Source organism: Hippocampus zosterae, chromosome 8 (genome assembly GCF_025434085.1).
Source record: "Hippocampus zosterae strain Florida chromosome 8, ASM2543408v3, whole genome shotgun sequence".
NCBI lineage: Eukaryota > Metazoa > Chordata > Actinopteri > Syngnathiformes > Syngnathidae > Hippocampus > Hippocampus zosterae.
In genome coordinates, this window is record NC_067458.1 from 19331080 (window position 1) to 19357100 (window position 26021).

Consider the following 26021-nt stretch of genomic DNA (forward strand, 5'->3'; position numbering starts at 1 on the left):
ACCGCATCACTTGTTGGGAGCGCACGTTCCAAAAGATACTCCTGGAAAGAAAAAAAAAATGAGGAAAATTGTCACAGCGATGCTCTTGTATCCTGTTTCTTTCGTGTCCTGGGTGGGGCAGATGGGGCGGCGTTACGAAAAAAAATATTTTAAAAAAAGTTGACAACCTCTCCTGTAATATGTCCCCTGATGACTGACACACTATCAACATTTCTGACCTACATTTTCCCAAAAAATTCTCGTATCTGTTCCATTAATTTTTTTTCCCCTAACGGTGTTCTCTTCCATTCGTAGAATTTGTCTTGGTTGCATTGCTTCCAGTGGGTGTGGATGATTTTTTTGTTGTCGCAAATTTACACACACGCACAGCCACTATTTCCTTAACCAATCAGATTTCAGAGTCACCTGAGGACATTAGCATATTCCCAAAAATCTTATGTGCTTGCAGCTAGGACAGCAAGGTAACAACTGGGAATGCGGTGTTGCGAAATAATCACCGACCTCTTCAAGTGGAGTGAAATAATTCATCACACACCTTCCACTTCGATACCACAAGTTGAAAAGTTGTTAAAAATGCTGCTTGCGCCTCCCCCCGCCCATCTACTGCTTCTCTCTTATCAAAGCTGCAAATTCAGAAATAGAAGACAAGTCAAATCAATTAAGGTGATGAACTCATTTATTTCTGCGCACTTCTGTTGCTGCAAGTGGCTTTGCCTCCTCCTCTTGCTAAAACATTTTATTTCTGATGAGACAATGTGAAGCTCAAACCATCTTTTTGGGGTACTTAGGTCAAGAAGTTAACTGGTCTGTCCAACCCCTACCAGGTCCCAATTGCACGGCATGCCACTGATGACAGAGTAATGATGTTGCACTAGCACTTGCCTTCTTTTAAGACTGGTAGAGAGTCAGAAAGTCATTACTTTTTAGCTGACAGTCTTTATAGCAAATCAATTACGCCCCTTTCCAGTCCAATAATATGTTAGAGGGGTGACATACATGGGGGGTAATGTCTGGCAATTGCAATTACTGTAACATCCAGGTTGGCTCCTTTGACTGCAGCTGTGAAATGATGAAATGTTCATGTCAAAGTGTTAATTGTACACCCTGCGGCTCATGGCTCCCCCACTAGTTATTGCGTCCCTCTGGTGCCGCTCACTCCTCAAAATCAAAATATTTCATTCACACAAGGACAGTTAATTTTACATATTTTTCCCATGCTCTTGAATCAGATTCAGAAAAATAAAATCAATGCGAGTCAAAAACTGTGGAGGAAAGGAAGAGCACATTTTCCAAAGCATATCACATCGCACATCCAACGTTGTGGACGGAGCGTGACAGCAAGGGCGTGCGGTTGTTGCTAATGGAACAGGCTTACTGGTGTTTATTGATGTGACTGCCGACTATGCTCTGGACCAATTTTTGAACTAAAGGGCCATGTTTCAACTGACCCCCGACCCCTCCTCCAATATATTCAATAGTTGAAAAAACATTTTCTGCTCCTTTGTCCACCATTGTTTTCAAGCTTTGGACCGCCACTGTGCGGGACAACACTTTGTTGACCGTAAGCTGTGTTTAAATGTGCTCTACAAATAAACATTACTGGACTCACTTTATCGTTACTTATTTCCAATTGGCAATTGATTAAAATGGGAAGGAAATTACCGGTATACACTCCTTTGTTGAGGGGGTGCTGAAGTAGCATGTAAATGCCTGCAGGGGTCAGTATTTTGCTTACCCATCTCAGCCAAGCCAAAACAAAGGCGTTACTCATTGTTTATTAAGAATAAACACCAACCAATCCGACATAATACGAATTTTTCTAATTTAAGTTAAAAAAAAACATCACCGAATCTATCCAAATAGAACGGCAAGAGTAAACAAAAGCAAAGGCGAGGAAACTAGCGCCGAACAAAGAACTGACAGCGGCGGACCCTTTAAGACCATTTCGGAATAATTAATGAAGTCAAGCTGTAAACACCACAGAGGCTGAGCTGCGTGGTCGAAGCGAGCATCCTCCGGACCCGACGAGACCTCGGAGCCAGGTCGCCGCGTGTTTTGTTTGGTCTCGCGGCGGTTCCTCTCCACCTCCACCCTCTTGTCCCCCCTACCACCCCACCTGCACACCTCGACTCGGCATATGCGTTCCCCGGGTCCAAGGCGACGACGGCGCAGCATCGGTCCCATTTGAAGAGTGCCATGGCTCGGAAGACGGTCATTCCCTCCATGTACTATGGTGAGTGGTTTTATTGTTGTTAGCGACAACATTTTCAAGCCCGTTCGTCTTTCTCTTGTCCGGTAACATCATGACAGAGCTCCCCGGTCCCCCTCGGTGGTGGTTCCGAGGAGTCCAGTGAAGGAATGTTAGCCAGCTGCTAACAGACAAATCCTTTTGTCACAAGTTACAATTAAATCCCCCCAAAAGAAAAAGGTTGTCAGCCCTTTCGATTAGAGCGCTCTCGGTTATTTAGGAAGGACAACATTTTATTTATGACTATTTATTTGTGAATATTTATGCATCCACTCTTGTGGTTTCACGTATGTTGTGTGCGCGTGTTTTTAATTGAATTTATTCGCCTAATTTTTGTCGTCAACCCTCGTCGCCGTTGATGCTTGATGCATTAGCGTGATGACAGTGATATCTCGCTCTTCGGGGCAATTACGAAAGGTACGAGCGAATTGGTGCATCAGAGAACTCACTCGCGTTAGTCAGAGTTTGTGACACGAGCACAAAAGGACAGTGACAAAGGATTTGATGGGTGAGATAGAATTTTTGCAGTGTTAAATCATATGGATGGAAGCGATATTATTTTTCATTTGAGACGGAGATCCTGAACTACTGGGTTGTGAATTAAAATGGGAAAGTTTCTCTAGGGAGTTATAACGGGGTAATTGGGAAATATTTCATGTTGAAATTGTCTGTGGGAATTGAGACGAATTTAATGGAAAGGTATCATATTCAGACATGAATTCGAACATTTTGTTTTGTCATATGCAGACAATCGCAAAATAGCAGAGATTGCTCTCCTTGCCCACAAATGGGGCATTGCAATTACCCTAATTGCTTCATTATTTCCTTCTCTCAAGCAAGCGATACGCCCGAAGCATATGCAAACATATAAACTATATTTAAGATACCTTGCTTGTTTTTTTTGTTTTTTTGGGTGAAGAAAATCTTGGTTTCTATGTTAAGGCGATATTATTGCCCAGCCCTTTTGGAACTGAAATATTGAATATCATTTGGTAGCTGTGGCTTCTTCCATTAAGTCCCCCCTATAATTTGATTATCCCCAAATATTAAATGGTATTCCAATTTGTGGGAGCTAACAATTATTGGCCACACCCTCTTGAGGAATTATTTGATGATTATCTGGGATTGTTGCAGTATGCTGTGATAGATTTTCTGTCGCCATGGTTTATCTTATGACGTCAGCAGGTTTGGGTTATTTTTCATACACCGGGCTACTTTACCACTATTGACGCTGCGAGATTTCTATATCCCTGTTGCCCCTTTCTCTTGTCATGCATCCCGGTGCTGAGAGCCCACTGCGCCTCTCTGCTATTGACCCCTCGTGTCCCCGGCGTCTCGTGAAGGCAATGCTCTGTCAGTGGTGACTGCAACCCGTCAGTCGTAGTTTGATTGCTACGGTTCTCTGCAGATGGGCCACTTGGAAGCTTGTCAAGTTGAGGTTAGCTGGCTTGAGTTTTGTGTAAAATGTTTAATACTCACGAAAATAACACCTGAGCAATTACTGTTTGTCAAAAAGGTACAATCATGTCTTTGTGAAACAGCATAAGGTGCATGTTATGTAGTAAATTTCACGTTCTCCCCGTGCCTGTGTGGCTTTTCCGCGGGTACTCTTGGTTTCCTCTCACATTCAAAAAAGAAGACTCAATAAGCTCATAGCTTAAAAAAAAATTGCAATTCGGTTCATCCGTATCCAAAACACTCTTCCGACAAATCATTGTGGTTGTTTTTACAACCAAACGTTTTATTCTCTTCGTTTGATGTTTAGTTTGACAGTAAGCTTCACCTGAGGGTGACTTAAAATAGCTTGAAGCCTCTATGAAGAATTTGCCAAACTGCTGCTTGCTGCTATATCAAATTTTTGCTTGCAAGTCAAAGCCCAAAACATTTTTTTTAATCATCCGACATATCATCTTAAAAAAAACTCACGAGTTGGGTCATCCTTTTCCCAAACAGTGTGTGTATAACACAAGACTGCAATATTATACACACAGTATAATTCAGTCTTGTTCATTCACCTTCCGTACCAGTGAGGCAAGTCAATTAATGAGGTTAATTGTGCCGCAGCGGTGTTCAGTGCATCAAGCTAATGGAGCGTTTTGTGGAGTCATGGTGTGAGCAAGTGGTAGAAATAGGAATGGTGCTATCATGTCCTTTTTTTAAAAATCCACTTTTAAACACTATGACGCTTGTTCTTTTATAGCAGTAAATGTCAATGCGGTTCCCTTGTTAACCCTTGTTTTAAGGTTCCTGTGGTGTACATTTACTGAAATGAAGTTAATATCATAATCATTCAGGGGCAGGGTCTCTGACACGACTAAAAGCTGTAGTTGTTCCATTCATTAAAATAGAAAAGAGAGAGAGAGCGAGAGAGAGAGAGAGAGAGAAGCTGAAGTCTGGCGCAAAGTTAATTAAGACATTTCTTGCATGGGCGGCTTCCCTAAATCCTGCATTCATACAGCGAGCCAACGTAGACGCTTAAGACTCTGTCACATTACTTTCAGACGCCACTGCGGATGGAATTTCACTTCCCTGGATGTCTTAATGTGACTTATCCCAAAGTAAACTGAGACGCAGAATGGTTCATGCACATTTTTTATTTTTAGGTGCGATCATAATCTTCGGTCAGAATCCACCTACTTTGTAGTTTCAGTGCACGCACCAAAGCTTCAGATTATCTTTTTTTGATGATTCATATGCAGTAATTGCCGAACTTCAACTTGTCTTCTCGTACCATTTTTAGGTAGGTTGGCAGTTATGCAAATACACGTTGAGGTAATCCATTGTAGCATCAGTTGACGTCATAAAACATTTCTTTTATTGTCGCTCAAGTGTTATAAAAATAAATGAACCGCAGGTAATATTAAAACACGAGCCTCCTGGTGTTAGTATACCACAGACATAAGATATACGGTACATGGAGATGGAGGAGACGATCACAGCTAATAAATAAGCTGCATTAAAATTGGACGTTTGTCACAGAGGATCAAGAATATATGCCTGTTACTGTTTAACTATGGCACCTTTGGATAGTGTAAGCTCCTAAAACATGCCCGACCCTTGTAAATGCAGGGGTTAAAAGCGGCTTGTGATTGATAACATTTTTTGAGTGTCCCAAAAGAGAGATGAGATATTGGAGATAATTTACATTTAGAAGTAGAAGCAATGATGTACACACACACACACACGACACATGGCGCCATCTTGCGGGATGAAAGGGCGTTACATAATGAGCACGAAAAGCATGCAGAGATTAAATGTTAATTAGGATTCACTCCATTTAACTGTGCATATACACAGTTGCATGTTGGAATTGGAATTCCAATTCACTGCCTATCCTTTGATGATCAAGTGATCCAAACCCAATTGGGCCTTAAAAAAAGCTTTCCGACACAAGTAGCCAAGGTCACATGGCAGCAACAACACTTCCAGCCAACAGCACAGAAGCAGCAGGCTCGCTGTCAACGGCTGACAACTCTCAGACGCTAACGCCCCTCCTGGGGGTCGAATCCCAACCCGCATTCCCGCTGTTGTTTTTTAAAAAGGTTGTCAGTGAGCATTGACTGTCTTTTTTTTTTTTTGCCGCTCCTCCTGTTAAGAGATAATCCAGCAGGCTTTAAAAATAGCCAGCTTGCTGACGACTTCGTCCTCCAAAGCTTGCTAATATTTGAAAAGATCCCTGGGGGGGGGGGGGGGTGCTGCTAAGTAAATGTAAAGCATAGATCTCGATCCTGATGTCTCGAACAGGAGACAAGAACTTAAAAGGTTGCGCTTTTCTCAGGAGGGAGAGAAACCGTGTGAGCAAGGATACGGAAAGGGCAGTTGAGAGCAACAAAAGTGGGGGTTGGGGGGGCGTGCGATGGAGAAAAAAGGATGGATATTATCTTCAAACACCCTTAATGTTAGAAGGAGCGAAAAAACGAGCCATCTGGTGCCTCTTAGCTGCAGTGATTGCTTCCGAGATGGAGTCCAACTGGAACTGTGGGGGACTGGTGTGATTATTTTGTGAGAGAGAGAGAGTGTGTATATGTGTGTGAGTGTGTGAGAGAGTGCCTACGAACTGTTCCATGCACTACCCAAAGTGGTAACACTTGGCACAGCTGTGATGCTGACTGCAGTAGTAAACAGATATTTGTTGACAATGTACATGTGCCTTAACTTAAGAGTGCCCTGACCTACAAGCTTTTCCGTATACATGCCTAGGTTGCTCACCCCCCCCCCCCCCCTTGCCCCAGTTGTGTGTATTTATTTGTTTGTGTGTATTTTTAGGGGAGGTCTACTGGAGCAGATCATTTCATGTTTCACTCCCCGACTGTCCACGGCTTGTATTTTAGAGTAGATTCCAGAGGACAACACAGATGCCCAAAAGGCATTTTTTTTCCCAATTGCTTTTCACAGTGCTGTGGGAGAAGCAAGTGCTTTCATCAAAAATGAATGGACGTACGGCGTAACATACAGCATCCCCCGCTTACTTGCCCAATGGCTCCATCCCACTGAACTGCATCGTTATTTTGCTGGATTTGAAGACGTGATAATAAATAAAAATAAAATCCAGGCTGCATACGATTAGAAGTACTCACATTATTTTGAAATGTTTGTTGATTGTGATGATTCATTCATTCATTCATTCATTTTCCGATTATCCTCACGAGGGTCACGGGGGCTGCTGGAGCCTATCCCAGCTGCTTTCTGACCGGCGACCAGTTCAGAGTTCACCCTGCCTCTCACCCAGATGAGAAAGTCTCTGGCCCATCAGTGACCCAAGTGAGGATAAGCGGTACAGCGAATGGACGTACGGATGCTACTCCTCTGGTGGTATGAGAACAACTTCACGTGACTTTAGGAAAAAAGGTCTTCTACCGTGACTCACAATCTGTCGACCTCCCACTGACTCTCATTGATCGCTCTGTGATTCCAATCTGCTGCGGCCATATGGACGAATCCGTTTTTGTCTTGTCCTGTGAAGGATCTGACCACATGACTTGTTTTTAACATAAACACACTCAGCAAATCATGGTATACGTGTTACAGTTGTGGTATCGATGAGCAAAACCTTGATTTTTCTTGGGTTGTCCATTTCTGGAATGTGTAGCGTCGTCGTGGTGTGCCTCGGAGGTCAATCCTCGAACATATAGTTTTTTACTTGTATTTCTTTCATTACGTTTTCTGTAAGATGCTTATTATTTTTTCAATCAACAATTGCTTTGTCTTAGTTTTTTCCCAGGACATATTTTTATGTATTTTTCAGCATCTTGCATAAAGTAACAAGGTTCATGGATATTATAGTCAGTTTCACTTCTCCCACCAAATTGGTTCAATGTTATTTTTTTCCCCCACAGCTCCTCAAAAAAAGCCAGATTCATATCAACCTTGCTCTGGCATTTGAGGAAAAAAATGCTTTTGTCTTGTTGATCATATTTGTTGCTAAAACTAGTCTGTATTTTTTCACTCAGTCCTGCATGCAGCAGAAACAGGAATCAAGTCTTTGTGGCAACTTTACTGCAAATTGTTTGGCTTTGTTTTCAAATTTGAGGTTAAGGATTACACTGATCACATTCACAGGTCTTCTCTGAGCTGCATTCTCTGTTTTCAAACCCTTAATGCAAAACTCTCCCCTTCACTCCACTCGCATCTAATTGCAGCTGAATGTCCCACATTTCAAACGAGGACTTTTCTGCCTTTGCATTCTTCATTTCTATTATTAATTAGGGAGTTGTGAAGCTCTTTACTGAAATTTCTACCCCAGAAAATGTTTATGTAAGTTTCTCTGATGTGAGTCGACGAGTTTAAGCAATGACTTCTGGGTTGTGCTAGTATTTAAGTTAGCAAAGAAACCAACAGATGTGATAACGGCATCTTGGCCGACAAGACCATCCAAAATGCTTCGCTGCCAATGCTTCAGTTTACTTGCAATCAGTCGGACAAAAGCCTATAAAATTCATGTGAAAACAGGCGTCTTCACACAATACAGTACGTAATTTTGTTCATGAAACTAACCTCTCTGTTTTGCTTGTCTTCTTAGGCGAGCCACGCAAGTTTGACCCAAAATTCAGAGGGCCGATTCATAACAGGTATTGATTATTCTCACAATCAGATTTTTTCTTTTGGGCCGGGTGAACTTATTTTGGGCCAACTACAACTAAAATGCATCATAAAACTAGTCACAGCTTGTGACGTGCATGTAATGATTCTTAGTATTGTGTTTTCTGCCCGGGAGGTGACAGATTGATCATTTGTCATGCTAGGTTAATATAGATGGAGGTGAAGTGCCGACGGCGCTCTCCGCCTCACCGCACAAATCAATGACCGTAAGTCAAACCGGCGGTGGGAGTTTGTCTGATGGCACATATTCTGAAGTACACACACACACACACAAAACAGATTTTGTCCAGTCCTGTTTTTCAAATCTCGACCTGCGCACGCGCAACAGTGATGATCCACAGCTTGAAGCAACTCTTCTTTGTGCTTTACTTCGTCTACATGTTTATTTAATCCATAAAAAAATCCAAAAGATGTCAGGTTCATTACACAACAGCTGTCTCGGACCAGGCCTTTTTCTTATTCTCTTTGTCTCTTTGGCGACTGTTTTTAATACAGTTCTTGTTTTGAATCTTAACTAGCGCAGGTGTGCCTAATGAATTGGCCGATGGGTATATGGGAATTCCGGTGGCACAATGCAGAAGAGATTTTTGTATTGAAGCACGAGCAAAACCTCCCCCGAGGGTCTCCACAGGCTTTTTGTGGATGTTTCTTTTGATGATTTAGTCATTTTCAGAGCTCATGCACGATCTTATCTTGTTTCAATTCAATGTCTGGAGGCTTCTATAAGGGTGTTTTGGCTTTCAGTCTTTTTATTCCTTCCTCCGCAGCGCATGTCTCTGCTCCATCTGGGTAAAGGCGCCACACACACTTTGAAGTTACTCTGGGTGAGAGGCTTTCTCCTAATGAGAAGCTTCAGAGAAGATACTGTAGAGCACACATCTTGTTTTCGCGTACGCTTCCACGTAGGCCTTTAACAATACACTATTGAAAGAGAAAATCGCAGTACTCTAAAGAAATGTGACACCTTTGATGCCACGTTCTGTCCAACTTTCAGAATTTGTGCCTCTAATCCAGATACATTGTGGCATCCCAAGCTCAGCAAACTGAGTACATTGAGGCGATACTCAAAAATAAACATTTTAGGAATATCAATATAAATTCAAATAAAAGTTGTGTGTGATAACATGCGGTTGAATGGGTTTGAGTTGTCAAACATAATCCAAGCTTAAAATTACTTGGTGAGGTACAATTAAAAATACAATTAATAGACAGCTGTCACTTTCACTTTCTAATTTTCAACACAAGCTAGGCTGATCTTGAAATACTGTTTTCCCACTTCCTGCTTTCAGTATTCTTCTTTGAAAATAACATTGTTAAAACAATAGTTTGTCCCCCGCCTCGTGGCCAACAGAAGAATTACACCCAACATTAACAAAGTCCACAACAAAATAGAAACTGTACCAATAAAAATCATCTGCAAAATTGCGGGACTGTACAACCGCAACCCGTGATCTATGGGACCACTGTATATTTTTCCATATTAAGAATAAGAATAAGAAAACCTTTATTCGTCTCACAATGGAGAAACTCCCAATTTACAACAGCAACGTTATGAAAGCAAGAAAGCAGAAGAACAAAAAGTATAGGACCTGCTGTCAAGGCAGCCACTCTCGCGGCACCATCTTGAAGTCATAATAACAAAATAATACAACTGGTATCGTTTCAGTCTCACCTCCATCCTAATAAATGCAGCCATGAAGGTCCTGCATGTACTGTATGTGTGTGATTCAACCGGTTATCCACTTTGAACGCGTGGGAATCAACCAAGAATGAATTCGCCGACTCTGTGGCCTGCTTTCCTGAGATAAGAGAACAAAGCCAAATTGTTTTCACTCTCACATCGTCCGCTTTGCCGCATCACTCGCACTCGCGTGCTTCTGTGGTGACTTTGTAGCAGCCGCCGCACGCTGCTGTGTTTGCACTTTGTCTTAATCGTACACGTGCGTCCCTGTAGTGGCGAGTTGACGCATCTGCTGTAACTCATTACTGCGGAAAAACAAGGTCAGCTCGCTGCCAGCCGCCACCTCAGATCTCGGCCATCTTCAATGCAGATGATGCGCGCGGCCAAGTGATGGTTACCGTACACTGTACGCGCTTTGAAGGATGAGAGGGCGGTTTCAAAGAGGCGGCGGTTGCCATGGCAATCTGAGCAGCGCTTCCCCCTTGTTCTTTTACGATTGAAAGAAAACGCTCACATCATTGTCTGCCGTTCAACCGCCTTTTTGGTTCGCTGCGTGTCCTGGCTGTCCGTTTTAAAATGGTGACTGTCTTCCCGAGGCAAATGTGTGCCCACCTTTGTGCCTTCTTTTGTTTCCCAAAAAACAAACAACCCCCGCCCCCCAAAAAAACTTTGAAACATTCACATGCTGCACACGATAGTTTGTGTCTCCTGCACAGTTAGATTTGTTACGTGAGAGAGGTGATAGTTGTTTAATGAGAGACAAATGATTGATCTCCGCTCAGCAGTTCTTCTTTGCAGTTGTTTCAGGAGAGCGAACAGGAAGCGAGACCCAGTAGACTTGCTGTCAAACTGTATCTGGACGAACGCGCGTGGCATTTTTGTCGTTCAATGAGAAATACTACAGTCCAGTACACAGTATTGGATTGGGATTGGATAAAGTTGATTATATACACGCACACAAATGAAGTTGGATTCACTGTACAGATCCTCACAATGAGAGTCTCCTTTATATCTTTCAGACTTTGTATCAGAATCTGACTCAGATTTATTAGCCAAGTATGCAAGAGGCACACAAGGAATGTTCTTCCCAGTTACAACCCGTTCAGGGGAAAACAAACAAGACGGCAAAACAACATGGGGGGTGGGGGGGGGGGCAGAACGAGAAGCCAGGCGGGTTTAAACTCACCGATATCTTAGATGCGAAAGGAAAACAGTCGGGAATAGGAGGGGGAAAAATGGATAGACGGGGAGGATGCTTTGAGCCAGAGGGGGGAAAAAAACCTCTGCACACAGTAAGTGCGCTCAAGTCTCTCCAGCTGTACCACGAGAGAAGAGGCGGAGTGAATAGGAATCCACGGACATTTAATTCTACCCAATTTTCTCTCTAAAGAGCCAGGAAAATTTCCAGAAGCGCACCCCTTTGACATTGCGTAACAGATGTTGATAGCTGCGCTCATGTCCATGATGCGCTAACGCCAGAAGTGTTCACAGTGCACTGGACTTGGCTAACTTGGCTCAGTCAACCACAAAAAAAAAATCTCCCTCCAAACTAGAATTGATCATTTTAAAACCATATATGCAAACAGTTTAAGCGTTTCCGTCTTTACCGCGCAGACATTAGCTAGGTGCCGCTAGCTAGCAAAAACACTGTTAGGCCTGCTACGTACATCGCGTTTTAAATTAAGGATTTTTTTTCTCGTCTATTGCTTTATGTCCACCTCTGTCATGTACCTCGTGAGGTAATTTGTCCCTGACAAAGTTTGTTCACCAACCGGGTCGTTCGCTAAACTGAAGTTCCACCGTAAGCGGTGTGTGTTTATTCCCTGTGCTAAATGGATCAATGTACTTTCTTCGCCCTTCTCACCTGAATATTCCCCGTTTTTGATCCTTGCCCCATAACTTTTTTTTAATCTCCTTGTAGGGAGCGCACGGATGTGATCTGCTGTGTTATTTTTGTCACCGTCATCTTTGCCTACATCATACTGGGCATTGTGGGTGAGTGTGACACACTGCTGCTGATTACATCACACAACATTTTGGAACCACACGCAAATGCAGTCTTAGTCACTGAGTGGAGGGGAAAAAAAACAACTACTTCGAAAATCAGTTCATCACTCGTTGAAAGCACAACGATATGAGCCTCGCTCACACAAATACTGCTGATAGCTCGTTTGCTGCTTTGACAACAAAAAAAAATTGTATTTGCAGTTTTTGTGCCCCTTCTAAGGGTCCACAAGATGGTACCAAAGCCCTTTCTAATGCGAAAGTAGTACGTTAGTGTCAAGGAAGCACGTTGTCACGATACATCTCGACTTTTCGATCCAAAGAACGACTATTATTTGTCAGGGTGCGAAAACGAATCAAAAAATGAGCGAATCCCACAAACCTAGACACCAAACCAAAACTCCGTAAGGAAAATATTTTTTCATAAAATGCGCACCAACAAAAGCATGACCAGAAATCCCTGGTCAAAAATAACCTGGAAAAAACAAACATAAAACAAAAAACACTTGCAAAAGGCGTGGAAATAATTAACCCGATAGTCCAATTTACTTGACAATAGAAAAACAAAGACTATACTACGCCCCCGTCAACAAAAAAAAAAGTGCAACATGAGTATCAGAACAACTATGGTGATAGGTCGAGAAAACAAAAACTTGAGCAAGAGCAGCAACAAGGTCCAATCATCGGACAATCTGCGGGTTTGCCAGTCCTCAAATCCACGGCTAATGATCATGGACGGCATGTGTGCCCATTGAAGGAAAAGCCCTCGTCTGCCACCCCGCCGGAGACGCACAAGAACACGATCGTGACAATTGCGACTGCCGCTTCTCGCTGAGCTGAGCATTTTCTACTTTGTCTGCTCCAGTTTTCAAACAATGTTTACAATACTTTTGGCTGAGGCGCCGCATTTGAAGTGCTCGTTCTGATTGTCTGACTCTTTCCGAATGGGGGGGAAGATGCAAAAGCACTTGCAAGTGGGGGAGGAAAAAAAAAATCGAATGTATTATATCGGGTTGGCTTATTCATGTCTTCTTGTGGGAAGTGCGGGGGCGTTGACAACAGCCCTCCTCCCCCGCCACCTGCCCCCCAGAGAATGGGTTATTCTTTTAATAAACACCACAGCTTTCTTATACGACTCATTCTGCGTTGTGCCCTCATTTACATCCTCGTCTCCAGGTCATTAATTGTTAAAGCGTGCATGCAATATACAAAAGCGATGCAATCTTGTGCAATCTCTCAGTTTGCATTTTTGCGGCCATCTTTTTTTTTTTTAATAGTTTTTTTGCTGCCTTGCCAGGAGGGAGTCATGTCTCTCAATTGTGTCAAAGGGACGGCTTCTATGCTTCTCTGTAATTTAAAAGAGCACGAGCCAGGACGAGGCCGCGGCAAACTGAAGTAGACGATCCTTTTTCGTCATCTTCCTTCAATGTCGGCCACTTGAAGGCTGTCTTCATATCCAGCGTATTATTTTTATGCGGGGCTATCTAGGTGTGTGGGGGCGGTGGGGCTTCATTGTCATACTCTTAAATGTAAATAATATTAAGCAGCAGGCAAGTAGAAATCGCACGGCGGTACAAAGTGGATAAGATGAGGTGCCCGCGAGACTCCTAGAATTCCTCCTTGCGTGTTCTTCTTGAAGTGTCCCGTTTTGCTTCTGACGGTCAACGCTTCGTCCTTTCAGCCTGGTTGCACGGCGACCTTAGGAAAGCCGCCTTTCCAACTGACAGCTACGGGAAGTTCTGCGGTGAGAAGGAAAATATGTGAGTCTTCATCTTCTCATAGTTTGAGAGGCCATGAGCGTAATCGTACCCCGCCAAAATAAAATGTCGGAATTCTTTTTTTTATTTTATTTTATTTTTTTTTTAGAAAATGCTTGTTGCTTTCCGATCTGACCTCTGTCTTTTTCTCACCCTCAGAAACAAAACCAAATTGTTCTATACCAACATTATCAGATGTATGAATCCTTTAGTGTGGATTAACCTGCAGTGCCCGACCACCCAGGTAAGATTGTCGCTCTGCACGCCTCACCATCTCCTTCCACTGCGTGCTATATCTGCATCCGGCTTTTCCTCCAACGCTCGGTGATGCAAGATTGATGGGCCCGCGCGTTAAGACGATGTGTGTTGCCCCCCCACCCAGCTCTGTGTCTCCAAGTGTCCTGACAAGTTTATGACACTTTTGAATGCTGTGAAGAACAGCACTGAATGGCTTTATTACAAGCAATTCTGCAGACCAGGAGTAAAGCGGAGCACGGTATGAGACTTTTTTTTTTCTCCTCCTCATAAAATGAGCAACCGTTTGCATATCAACATGTAAACAAAACAAACGCAAAAACGTCTCAGGGTATACAATATACACACAGCAGCCACCTAATTAGGTACAGTCAACTTTTGTCGACGCATTGTTCCGCTAACACTAGCATAGCAACAAAAAGAAGAATTAGCGCTGTCTCATAGAGTATGTTTCATAGAGTACTGCTTCCCCAATTAGGTACAGTCAACTTTTGTCGACGCATTGTTCCGCTAACACTAGCATAGCAACAAAAAGAAGAATTAGCGCTGTACTGTAGCGCTGTAGAGTACTGCTTACCTAATTAGGTAAGTAGCGCTGTACTGTAATGTATATACGGTCGGCTCGGACGCCAAGCACAAAGGGTGTACAGCAGGCATGTCCAAAGTCCGGCCCGGGGGCCAAATTTCATCCGGCCCTCGGCCCCTGTCATAAAATCAGTGCCGTCTGGCCCGCAGGTTGGGCGCAATGGAACACGTGTTGCATTGACTGAGGTCTCGTAGACTGGTGAGTGATGTTTCATAGAGTACTGCTTACCTAATTAGGTACAGTCAACTTTTGTCGACGCATTGTTCCGCTAACACTAGCATAGCAACAAAAAGAAGAATTAGCGCTGTCCCAATGTATATACGGTCGGCTCGGACGCCAAGCACAAAGGGTGTACACTGTACAGCAAAGGGCCGTTTCAAGATGGCGGACCCTACGTGTGATTTTTATGGCGGCTGCAGGACATGCCAGCGGTAGTTTCTGCCCAGTCATAACATGCACGGCCCGCACGGCCCGGCGCAGGAACAGGAGCCTGCAGCAACAGGAGCCCGCTGTTGCCGAGGAACTGTACTGTAACACAATTACGAATGGGTTCTTCGACGGTGCGCCGCGCCTTGCTAGGTGTCGTGTGAAAGAGCCTGAAATGGTGTCAATTCCTCGCGGTTGCACGCGAGCGGCAGCGGGGCTCTGGTCCCTGTTCCCCGCTGCTAGCGGTGTGTTTACCGTCGTCTCGTTTACATCTGTTTGTTTCATTCCCACCCATTAGAGCATTGCAGCCCTCATAAGAAATGAAGACTGCCCATCGATGATCTGGCCAAGCACACCTTGTAAGTCCAAGTACAAGCACACTGGAGCCATTTTTCACCGTACCACTTGTGACTCCATGTTTTTTTTTTCCCTCCTCCCCCACAGTTCTTAAGCGGTGCTTCCCCACTTTCATGACGAGTAACGGGAACATAACCAACCAGACATTGGTTCACGGAGAGAAAACCATCACCACCGCAGATTTGAAAAATGCTGCCGGGTAAGCGTTGTTTTCCCGCACATCTTCCCAGCTTAGATGAGCGACATCCAAGTGGGCAACAACGCGCTTTGAAAGAAATACAGTCAAACTTCCAAGTTCAAACACAATCCTTTTTCCATCCCCCAATAAGAAATAATGAATGAAGGTTGATCCGGAATGCAATTGGCACCATCGTACAACCAGGACCAGGCAGCGTTTTAAGTAGGGCTGTGCGCGAATTTGTGTTGATTCGAATTGGGATTCTGGGAGGCGTGGAAAAAAAATCATGGATGAATCTGAATTTTTGGGCTCAAATCAGAACGACTCTTTTAATATTGTTTTGGGTATCGTCAAACTTGAACGCAACGGGGAGCTCAGTATGTGTGACATGCCCATGTCATGAATCAAATCCGATTTTTCATTTGCTGGACTGACATGGGTCCATTTGGGGAAAAATTAGAAAGAGGAACCATTTGATTCCATCGATTCCATTTGGCATAGCGGCTGGTATCCAAGCTCCCATGTTAAAAAGCTTTCCAATGACCTTTTAAAGCGTCTGCGTTAACAGTGCTGCTTAGTCACTTGCTTGTCTGGTGAATGACTTTCAGTATTGGCTCGGACAAAACGACAGCTTGTCCTCCGTTCGCCCACTTGATTCGGTTTTACCGTGTCGGGAGGGCCTTCGCTAAAGTAGCAACCTAAATTTTCATTGGAACACCTACTATTGATTTAATCAGACGCTGCATGTGTTGCTAGCATGCTAATATGAGCTAACCGATCAAAACAGTGCTTTTGGTATGTTTTGTGCTGCTTCTTTGGCAAAAACGGTCTCTCATAAACGGCGCAGAGAGGGTCAAAACATGTCAACGTGCACCAGAGTTTGAAAATGTTTTTATTTCATCTCCTTCCTTTTCTCTCCCTCCTCCATGACAGCAACGCGTCCTTTATGCTACACGCTAGAGATATCAGCGCTAAGATCATTGAGGATTTTGCCGAATCCTGGAAATGGATCCTGACGTGAGTTTACTTGCTACACTCAACATTGCTAAATAAGTTAGAGCGGCGTTCCTGTTAGCACGATGTTCAATGTTCTGCTTGTGCTTATCACAAGCTAGTATTCCAATAGTTTGCTAGCCCCAACTAGCAACACATGATAAAAGCAAGTTGTACATCCTAATAAAAAAAAAAACACATTAACATCATGGGCGGCCCGGTAGTCCAGTGGTTAGCACGTCGGCTTCACAGTGCAGAGGTACCGGTTTCAATTCCAGCTCGAGCCTCCCTGTGTGGCGTTTGCATGTTCTCTCCGGGCCTGTGTGGGTATTCTCCGGGTGCTCCGGTTTCCTCCCACATTCCAAAAACATGCGTGGCAGGCTGATTGTAGGGCTAAATTGTCCCTAGGTGTGAGTGTGAGTGCGAATGGTTGTTCGTTTCTGTGTGCCCTGCGATTGGCTGGCAACCGATTCAGGGTGTCCCCCGCCTACTGCCCGAAGACAGCTGGGATAGGCTCCAGCACCCCCCGCGACCCTAGTGAGGATCAAGCGGCTCGGAAGATGAATGAATGAATGAACATTAACATCATTAACATCAAGGACGAGACATAACAGAATCCAAAAAAATAACCAGACTCCAAAATTATTAAATTTTTTGTAGTGTAAATGTGAATCAAGAATTACAAAATAAATGTTGTGTTGTTGTTTTCTTTCCTCATCGAAATGTGAATATTTGAGCCATGATTTAAAAAAACAAACAAAAATAAAGCTTGTGCACAAAATACAAGTTGTGGACTCAACCCACTGAGGGTTGGGTAACGTTTTGCAGCCACTTGAATTGTGAATTGAAATCATAATTTAGTTAATTCAAATAAAATTCACATAAATGGATTGAAAGTGACTTTGCCCTTCTATTGATATCCTCGGTCTTGACGTCGCAGGGGTATGGCCATCACCATGGTGATCAGCCTGATCTTCCTCCTGCTGCTGCGCTTCATTGCCAGCGCGCTGGTGTGGCTCATCATCGGCAGCATCGTCGGTGCCGTCGGCTACGGTGAGTTTCGAGCGCGGTTATCCAATCGCTTTGCCGAGTTGGGGGGCCTTAGATTCTATCGTTCTATCGTCTCTATCTCAGGTATCGGCCACTGCTATTGGGAGTACCAAAAGCTCATCAGGAAGGAGGGCGCAGACATCACCATCTCTGAGCTGGGCTTCAATCCGGACTTTCATGTCTACCTGGAGCTCAGCCAGACCTGGTTCATTTTCAGTACGCTTTAACCATCCAGTGGGTTCTCTCCGACTTGTAGGGGGGGAGAAAAAAACAAAAAGAAACCTAAATCGACATGTGGTTTTGTTTTAAAGTGATTGTGCTATCTGTGATCGAGGGCATCATTCTACTTATCCTAATTTTCCTGAGGGAGCGGCTGCTGATTGCCATTGCGCTGCTGAAGGAAGCGAGCAAGTAGGTACCGGCGATCTTCATTTTGACCCCTTTCGCGCTGAACAGGTGCCGTTGCTGGTTAGGGCTGGACGATTTCACGAGAAGGTTGAATTGCGATTTTAATTCAAATCACATTTTAAAAAAAATGTTTAAATTATTTTATTTATTTTCCAAATCAAGCTTCAGGGGAGTATTCAGTATGCACAGTGACATTTACAAACAAAAAAATCAATGCTTTACATTTGTATCAGATGACATCAAGCAAATCGAAGTGGGTGGACATGTTATGACTAATGTCACTAGTCGCCATTTTGATTTTTCTGTCAGCCAAAGAGGGGGGAAAAATGCATTAAAATCCAAGAGTTTTTTTGTGGAAAAAAAAAAAAGATTGTAATGGCATCTGCTCAGTGTGAAATGTTTATTCATCCTTACACCTCAAACAAGATGTTCTAACTTGTTATTGGTGTTTGTTTTTTTTTTTTTTCAGGGCCGTCAGCTACGTGATGACCGCTCTTATCTACCCCATCTTCACCTTCTTTTTGTTGTGCCTCTGCATTGGTTACGGAGCCGTCGTCGCAATGTATCCTTGTAAACGCCACTGTCCGCTGGTGCAGTATAAATGTAAATGGAGTGAAAGTATTAGCCCCTCCCCTCATTGAACTTTTTGACCTCTTGCCACCTTACGAGTGTCAAACATAAGAGATACAAAATTGAATTTTGGGGGAAAGAATCAACACCCAGTGGGACACAATTTCATGGCATGGATCGTCCCTCTCCTCCGTGACTAATGTGAGTTTACTGCCTTCGATTTTCAAAGTACCAATGCTCAAATTCAAAATTAGCGTGTGCCTTAACTTGTTTGAACGTCAGGTGTTTAGCGACGTCCGGCGTCGCCATCTACACCATTACCCCTACAAATGCTAAATGTCAATTAGGCAACAACACCATATGCGATCCAAAGGTGACGTTCACATTTTCCTCGGTTCTTCTCGGAACGCCGATCCGAAAGTTTTCAACAACGCGCTGGCGATGTCAACCTTTCAGACGTTCGATGCAAGCAACCTGACGGGAGATTGCGCACAGTCACGCTGTTTCTTCAACTCCTACGGCCACGAGGACTTCTACCACAGCTACATCTTGCTCCTCCAAGTGTTCAACGTGTTCGCCTTCCTGTGGTTGGTCAACTTTGTCATCGCGCTCGGCCAGTGTACCCTGGCTGGAGCCTTTGCCTCCTACTACTGGGCCCTGAGGAAGCCTAAAGACATCCCCGCTTTCCCGCTTCTTGCGTCTTTTAACAGAGCCATACGGTAGGTGGCCCGATGGACACACACACACACAGCTGTGGTGGGTATTATAACTCCAAACTTGGTCAAAATTATCCCAAGCTATTTACTAAAAACTCAAGTATTGGCATTTTTGGGGGGGTTTCGGAAATGTCACTGAAGCCTTGTTCCATTCTGTAAGTCTATTGCTACTGGATTACTGTACCATTATCACAAAAAAACATTATATATATTATATATATATACACCGTATATATTCATTCATTCATTCATTCATCTTCCGAGCCGCTTGATCCTCACTAGGGTCGCGGGGGGTGCTGGAGCCTATCCCAGCTGTCTTCGAGCAGTAGGCGGGGGACACCCTGAATCGGTTGCCAGCCAATCGCAGGGCACACAGAAACAAACAACCATTCGCACTCACACTCACACCTAGGGACAATTTAGAGTGTTCATTCAGCCTGCCATGCATGTTTTTGGAATGTGGGAGGAAACCGGAGCACCCGGAGAAAACCCACGCAGGCCCGGGGAGAACATGCAAACTCCACACAGGGAGGCCGGAGCTGGAATCGAACCCGGTACCTTTGCACTGTGAAGCCGACGTGCTAACCACTGGACTACCGGGCCGCCCCCTATATATCTCCAACAAATCTCAAAAACAGTCTTGGCCTGTGGCAAAAGGCATTGGCGAAATGTGAGCACCATTTCACTTGTTCAATAACCACACTTGTGACTCCAGGAAAAGGTTTTTGTGATCTGTAGTCATATGTTATTCTTCCCAGAGGATAAAGAATACATGCCACCCCGCCTACTTAGTGGCACCCCTGGTTAAGATTTGTTCTTTAGCTTCTAATCAATTTTTTCCCTCAATGATATATGACCAATTAAAATAATAATAATTTAAAAAGGAAAATTAATTCAGTGGGGGGTAGGGGGGGGTAGAGCTACATGGGTGTTACCACAAGGTGTCATTTTTGTTCTATTTTTCTTGCCGTGTTAAATCTTGCATGACCGTGTTTTTTTTTCTTTTCTTTCTGCCTAAAAAATAAAATGAAATAAAAAGCTTTTTTTTTTTGTACTTCATCATTATTATTGTTCATAACAAATTTAGCGAGCAGTGGTATAACACAGCCCAAAGTCTCTTTGTTGAAGCTTTGTTCCCCATGCCAACCCTTCCTCCCCATCTCAGTTTCCACATAGGCTCCCTGGCCCTCGGAGCACTCATACTCTCCTTGGTGCAAATGATCCGCATCGGTTTGGAATACCTGGATCAAAAACTCAAGGGTAAAGCTTGAAACACTTCACAAAAAGACATTTCAACCTTCCCCGTTGACTTTGTTGACGACAAAACGGGACGTGCGGCTTGTGTCGTTCTTAGGTTCCCAGACTGCTTTCGCTCGCTTCATGATGTCCTGCCTCAAATATTGCTTCTGGTGCCTGGAACGTTTCATCAAGTTCCTCAACAGAAATGCGTACATCATGGTGAGAGACAGCGACATTTTTATTTTTCCCAGCTCTGTGTCATTTAAATCATCCCGTCCATCTTGCGTGATCCACATCCTGTCTTCTCCACAGATAGCAATACACGGAAAGAGCTTTTGCACATCCTCCAAGGATGCTTTCTTCCTCCTGATGAGGAACGTTCTTCGGTAAGCTTTTTCTTTCTTTCGGACGATTTTCACTCAGTCCAGCATAGACCTACGCCAAGGAATAAATCTTATATAACGCAAGGTTTGGCTGACACTTTGTTAGTTTGCAAGCTTCCTGATTTTCGGCCACGCGGTATGACGGACTTCATAGTGACCGAAAATCAGGAAATGTTTTTCTGAATCCGCACCTTCATTTGGATCCTCACCAAATTCGTAACTGTCAAGCAGGCAGGAGAGAGGAGCAGGGTGTATTTGAAGAAGTGTATTGATAAAACACAGAAAACTAAATCCTAAGCAAACAAAGTCCAAAGTAACAAACAAAAATCATGACTGAAGATAACGCATAACAGCAACCAAAACATGACTGAAACAAACCTGATTGCAGCAAACAAACAAACATGACAGTAGCAAGAGCAAACAATGACCCGACACCGAGTGTTCGGGCAGGAGTCCTTTTATACAACTAATTACCAAACAGGTGTGCAGCTGCCGGGGGGCCCGACAGTGCCACCTGCTGGTCCCTAAACCGAATCATGACGGTAACGGGTGCTGGCACAATTATGCTCATGACTGAGCCACGCAAGAGGGGTTGCCTGGTGGTCTGAGGGCCCACACAAATATTGACTGCCGTAGAGCAGTTTTAAATTGTAATATCAGTTTGCACCACTAGATGGCAGACATTGCTTCAGAATGCCTTTGACTCCGAATAGAGAAGAAAAAAAGTGTCTGGTAAGAAGCCAGGACCAAATTACGTCAAGAAAATGGCGTCTTTCAGATCAAATATGAAGCAGATTATAAATTCAGCCAATTTAAACACAAACCTTTCACCTAACAGTTTTTTTCGAGAGGCTATAAGCCATGAAAGATTCAACCGGTAGCCTCTAAAGTACACCAAACAACACTAAACCGTTGACAGTTCGTGTGAAGACCATGTTGCGTTAATACATTTGTTGAATGACATGCAGGACAAGCATGAAAATATTCTTCTGCGCATTGGTTTCAGAACAATTGCACATATTTTGCCGGAGATTATTTCAGTTGCCCCTTCCTGAGTTCCGAAAAGCCTTCGTAAAGATTCACAGGAATGAAAGATTCGTCTAGGTTGCATCAGCCGGGAATCAAACCCAGTCCTCCCGCGTGGCGGGCGAGAATCTGACCCTTGGATCACCAACGCTGACATGAGCCGGGAGTAGCAGTCATCAGTTTGTTCCTTTCCGAAGTAAGATGACATTCGAGGTCGTTTGCCTGCTTGTAGGGTGGCCGTCCTGGACAAGGTAACGGACTTTTTGCTCTTCCTGGGAAAACTTCTCATTGCAGGAACTGTCGGTGAGTCTCAATAACCTGTTTGTCTTGTGGACTTGTGCTCGCTGTTTTTCCCGCACGTTGAACGTTCGTTTTAAATTGTTTTTCCCCCCTCTGATTTGATGTGCACCAGGTGCGCTTGCATTTTTCTTCTTCACCCGGAAAATACCCCTCATTAAAGGGGAGGCGCCAACTCTAAACTACTACTGGGTCCCTCTGGTGGTAAGGAATGTTGGAATGTTTTCATATTAGGTGGACAGTAAATACCCGCTCTTTTCATTTCAAAAATTTTTTTTTAGCCCCCAAAAAATGACCATGTATAGTAAGGCGTTTTTAGCCGGAAAAAACGACCATGTATAGTATATGGTCGTTTTTTTTTCGGCCAAAAATGCCTTATGATACATGGTCGTTTTTTGGGGGAGCTAAAAACGCCTTACTATACATGGCGGGTTTTTTTGGCCAAAAATGCCTTACTATACATGGTCGTTTTTTGGGGAGCTCAAAACGCCTTACTATACATGGTCGTTTTTTTTCGGCCAAAAATGCCTTATATACATGGTCGTTTTTTGGGGGAGCTAAAAATGCCTTACTATACATGGTGTTTTTTTTTGGCCAAAAATGCCTTATATACATGGTTGTTTTTTTCGGCCAAAAATGCATTACTATACATGGGCGTTTTTTTTCGGCCAAAAATGCCTTATATACATGGTCGTTTTTTGGGGGAGCTAAAAATGCCTTACTATACATGGTGTTTTTTTTTGGCCAAAAATGCCTTATATACATGGTTGTTTTTTTCGGCCAAAAATGCATTACTATACATGGGCGTTTTTTTTCGGCTAAAAATGCCTAACTAAATCGTCTTTTTTTGGGGCTAAAAATACCTTACTATACATACAGGCACAGTGAAATTTAAATTTAAACTATTCTTCGGTAACGTTGAAATGACACCACGGAAACGACATGTAACGATTGTTACCGTGAAAACCTCAGGCTTGCCGTAGTTTGATTATTTGTTTTGACTGAGAAATTTCCTCGCGTCCCAAAAACGCACATTATTTGGAACGGTGTGTCCCGTGGGAAAATTATGCGTCTAGGACGCGGGACGCAAAGGTAGCGAGATGGCTGAATCTCTAAACATTCTCTGATTACTACTATTATTACCACTCTCACTAATACTTGACTTGACTTGACTCTGAGGCCAAGGCCAAGGACCTAGGACTTGACTCCGAGGCCAAGGCCGAGGACTAAGTACCGCCCTTCGGTCCTCGAGCCATTCCGAGGCCAAGGACCGGCTCGAGGAACACATCACTGCTTGAAACACACTTATCATTTTCTTATTATCAAATCTTGACTTTTTTTTTTCAAACTGCATTTTTAAATGAATTTTTCATTTCTTAAGTATAAATATTACAACTATGCTAAGTTGAGGTTCATTCAACAGAAAATGAATGGATGCATGATTCTTCTAATAACTTTATCTTCATTTATGTCCTGAATGCTTTTTTTTTGTACTTCATCATTACTATTGTTCATTATTTTTATCCCGTTTTTCCAGATGGTGATCTTGGTATCCTACTTAGTCGCACATGGGTTTTTCAGCGTCTACTCCATATGCGTGGACACACTCTTCCTGTGCTTTTGTAAGTAGCCTTATTTTCCCCGACACGCCGCGACACCGACTTTTAAAGACAAATTTCACATCACATCACGTAGCAGATGAAATGTTAAATATTCCTCCTCCCAAACTTTCCTTCTTACTAAATCAAACCACAATTGTGGTTCTTCAGACTCAGCCAGCTGAGCTTGAGGCAAACAGTTCTATGGTGATAGCGAGTTAAAAACAGAAAACTAGAAAAGCCATCATTGGTTATTCGACATTGACTCGATAATCACCACCTCAGCGTCAACCCAAAAAAAGAAAAATGAAGACAATGACAAGCTGAAATAGTTGGGCTGGCTTCTACTCAATTCTTGCATGTCTCTTGCTATGATTTCACCCCTCACTCAGCTACTCTGCAATGCTTTCTTTTCCCACCTGCTGCTATTCCACCATTTCGGCTCTTTCCGTGCTGAATGGCGGCGGTCAGGCGAAGACCTGGAGCGGAACGACGGTTCCCTCGCCAGGCCCTACTACATGTCTCCCGAGCTGTGCAAGATCCTGGGCAAAAACAACGAGGTCCTAAGTAGTAGCAGCAGCGCTTCCGAGTGAGCAAACTGATGAACTTGGCTCACCTTTCTTCATATCTGCGTCACCAACTTTTGGAACGCATTTTTAGAGGGGCGTAAAAGGACAACGCCATTGAACTCCTCACTTAAGGAATGCACGTTTTTTGTTTGTTTTTTTAAATAGTGGGTGTTGCATTTTTCCTTTTTGCCTGCATTCTCTGCCTTACGGATTGCAATCACATGCCACAATGACGATTATGAAGATGAAAATGAGGACCTACACACGGGGGCTTTCCATGGTATGAGGCCATCAACATATTCAAAGTGGTGGCGCACTTTGGTCTACTGGTGTAATATGTTTTGGATGCACTTTCACTTTTGCAATGAACTGCCTGTGTTACACAGGAAGTCAACACAACCCTGTTTAAAAAAAATGCTGGGAAACAAAAGTGACCATGGAGAATCATCATGGAAAATGAATGTTTATTTATTTTTATTTTTTTTTAATTTTGGCAAAGGTACCGTATTTTCCGCACTATAAGGCGCTTTGGAATATAAAGTGTACCTTCAATGAATGGCCGATTTTAAAACGGTTTTCATACACCGGGCGCACCGCATTATAAGGCGCACAGAATAGAAGATATACAAGTGGCTGAGGTTGCCTTATGCATCCACTAGGTGGAGCTATGGTAAAGAATACAATACAATAGTTTAATTTGTAAAGCTGCAGTTGTAACAAAGCGCTTTATAGAACATTTAAAATATGACTTCAAGGAAATCCGAATATGGATCCATATATAAGGCGCATCGGATTATAAGGCGCCCTGTCGGCTTTTGACAAAATGCAATGCTTTTAGGTGCGCCCTAAATAATACGGTGATATATATACAGTATTGGTGTAAGGGGATATGTTTGGGTGAAGGATAAAAAATATATATATTATAAAAAAGCTGCTGCTGAAACACGGTTGTGTTGACTTTCTTTATCCATTTGACGTGTGTGTGTGTGTACCGTGATTCCTTGAACGGCTGTGGAGGTTTGTAATTCTTGGTTGCTTTCTTCCACCACCTTTTACTAACGCACACACACAGTGATAAAAAAAAAAAGGGGGGAAAAAGTGTGTATTATTTCGCAAGTCGTGACATCATCGCAGATGTCCATGATGCTCATATACGTACTGTACTGTAAAATAGACTTGGTGGGAGGTCAAAAGAACCTAGGGGGGGGGGGGTTCATGGTATCTTTATGTGCCTAGTTGTGATGGGGCGGTGGGGGTATGAAATTGTTCTCCTGTGGTTTTAGAGCTAACATCGGAAACTTTTAGCGACAGTTTGTAAAAGGATGTCACAGCCATTTTTGGTATTTTTTTTTTTAAATTGGGTTGTTCAGATGTAGTGCTGTTTTAATACTAAGTATAATCGCACATCTGTCTGAAGGTTAATCTTTTACATAGAGGACTTTTTTTATGAATAAAAATCCAATGACATCTTGAGTCCTTTTTAAAAAAAATAAAATTGATTGGTGTAAATGCGTCGTGGGGTTCCTGTTAACACGCTTGCCACTGCTGCCCTTTCAGTGATGGATTTGGAGGCCAACAGCG

The 26021-nt window shown here is 43.3% G+C and overlaps 1 protein-coding gene across 1 annotated transcript; it reads left to right on the plus strand.

The window, feature by feature from the left end:
• Nucleotides 1-1733: 1733 nt before the first annotated feature.
• Nucleotides 1734-24596, plus strand: LOC127606085 (choline transporter-like protein 5). Its single transcript, XM_052074092.1, has 22 exons — nucleotides 1734-2233; nucleotides 8268-8316; nucleotides 11950-12023; nucleotides 13714-13792; nucleotides 13949-14033; nucleotides 14172-14285; nucleotides 15355-15415; nucleotides 15501-15612; nucleotides 16525-16608; nucleotides 17525-17637; nucleotides 17719-17850; nucleotides 17946-18045; nucleotides 18512-18604; nucleotides 18895-18985; nucleotides 19069-19331; nucleotides 20494-20588; nucleotides 20683-20786; nucleotides 20880-20953; nucleotides 22209-22279; nucleotides 22389-22477; nucleotides 23811-23895; nucleotides 24343-24596. The coding sequence occupies exons 1-22, from the start codon at nucleotides 2197-2199 to the stop codon at nucleotides 24462-24464; spliced, it is 2127 nt and encodes a 708-aa protein (XP_051930052.1). The 5' UTR covers nucleotides 1734-2196; the 3' UTR covers nucleotides 24465-24596.
• The last annotated feature ends 1425 nt before the right edge of the window (nucleotides 24597-26021 follow it).

What these genes read in the sequence shown, in the direction of transcription:
- LOC127606085 (XM_052074092.1), top strand. Translation starts at nt 2,197, where the DNA reads ATGGCTCGGAAGACGGTCATTCCCTCCATGTACTATG. An exon ending in AGAGGGCCGATTCATAACAG is followed by an intron (nt 8,317 to 11,949) that starts GTATTGATTATT and finishes ATCTCCTTGTAG; the next exon opens with GGAGCGCACGGATGTGATCT. An exon ending in CGTCGGTGCCGTCGGCTACG is followed by an intron (nt 17,638 to 17,718) that starts GTGAGTTTCGAG and finishes TCTCTATCTCAG; the next exon opens with GTATCGGCCACTGCTATTGG.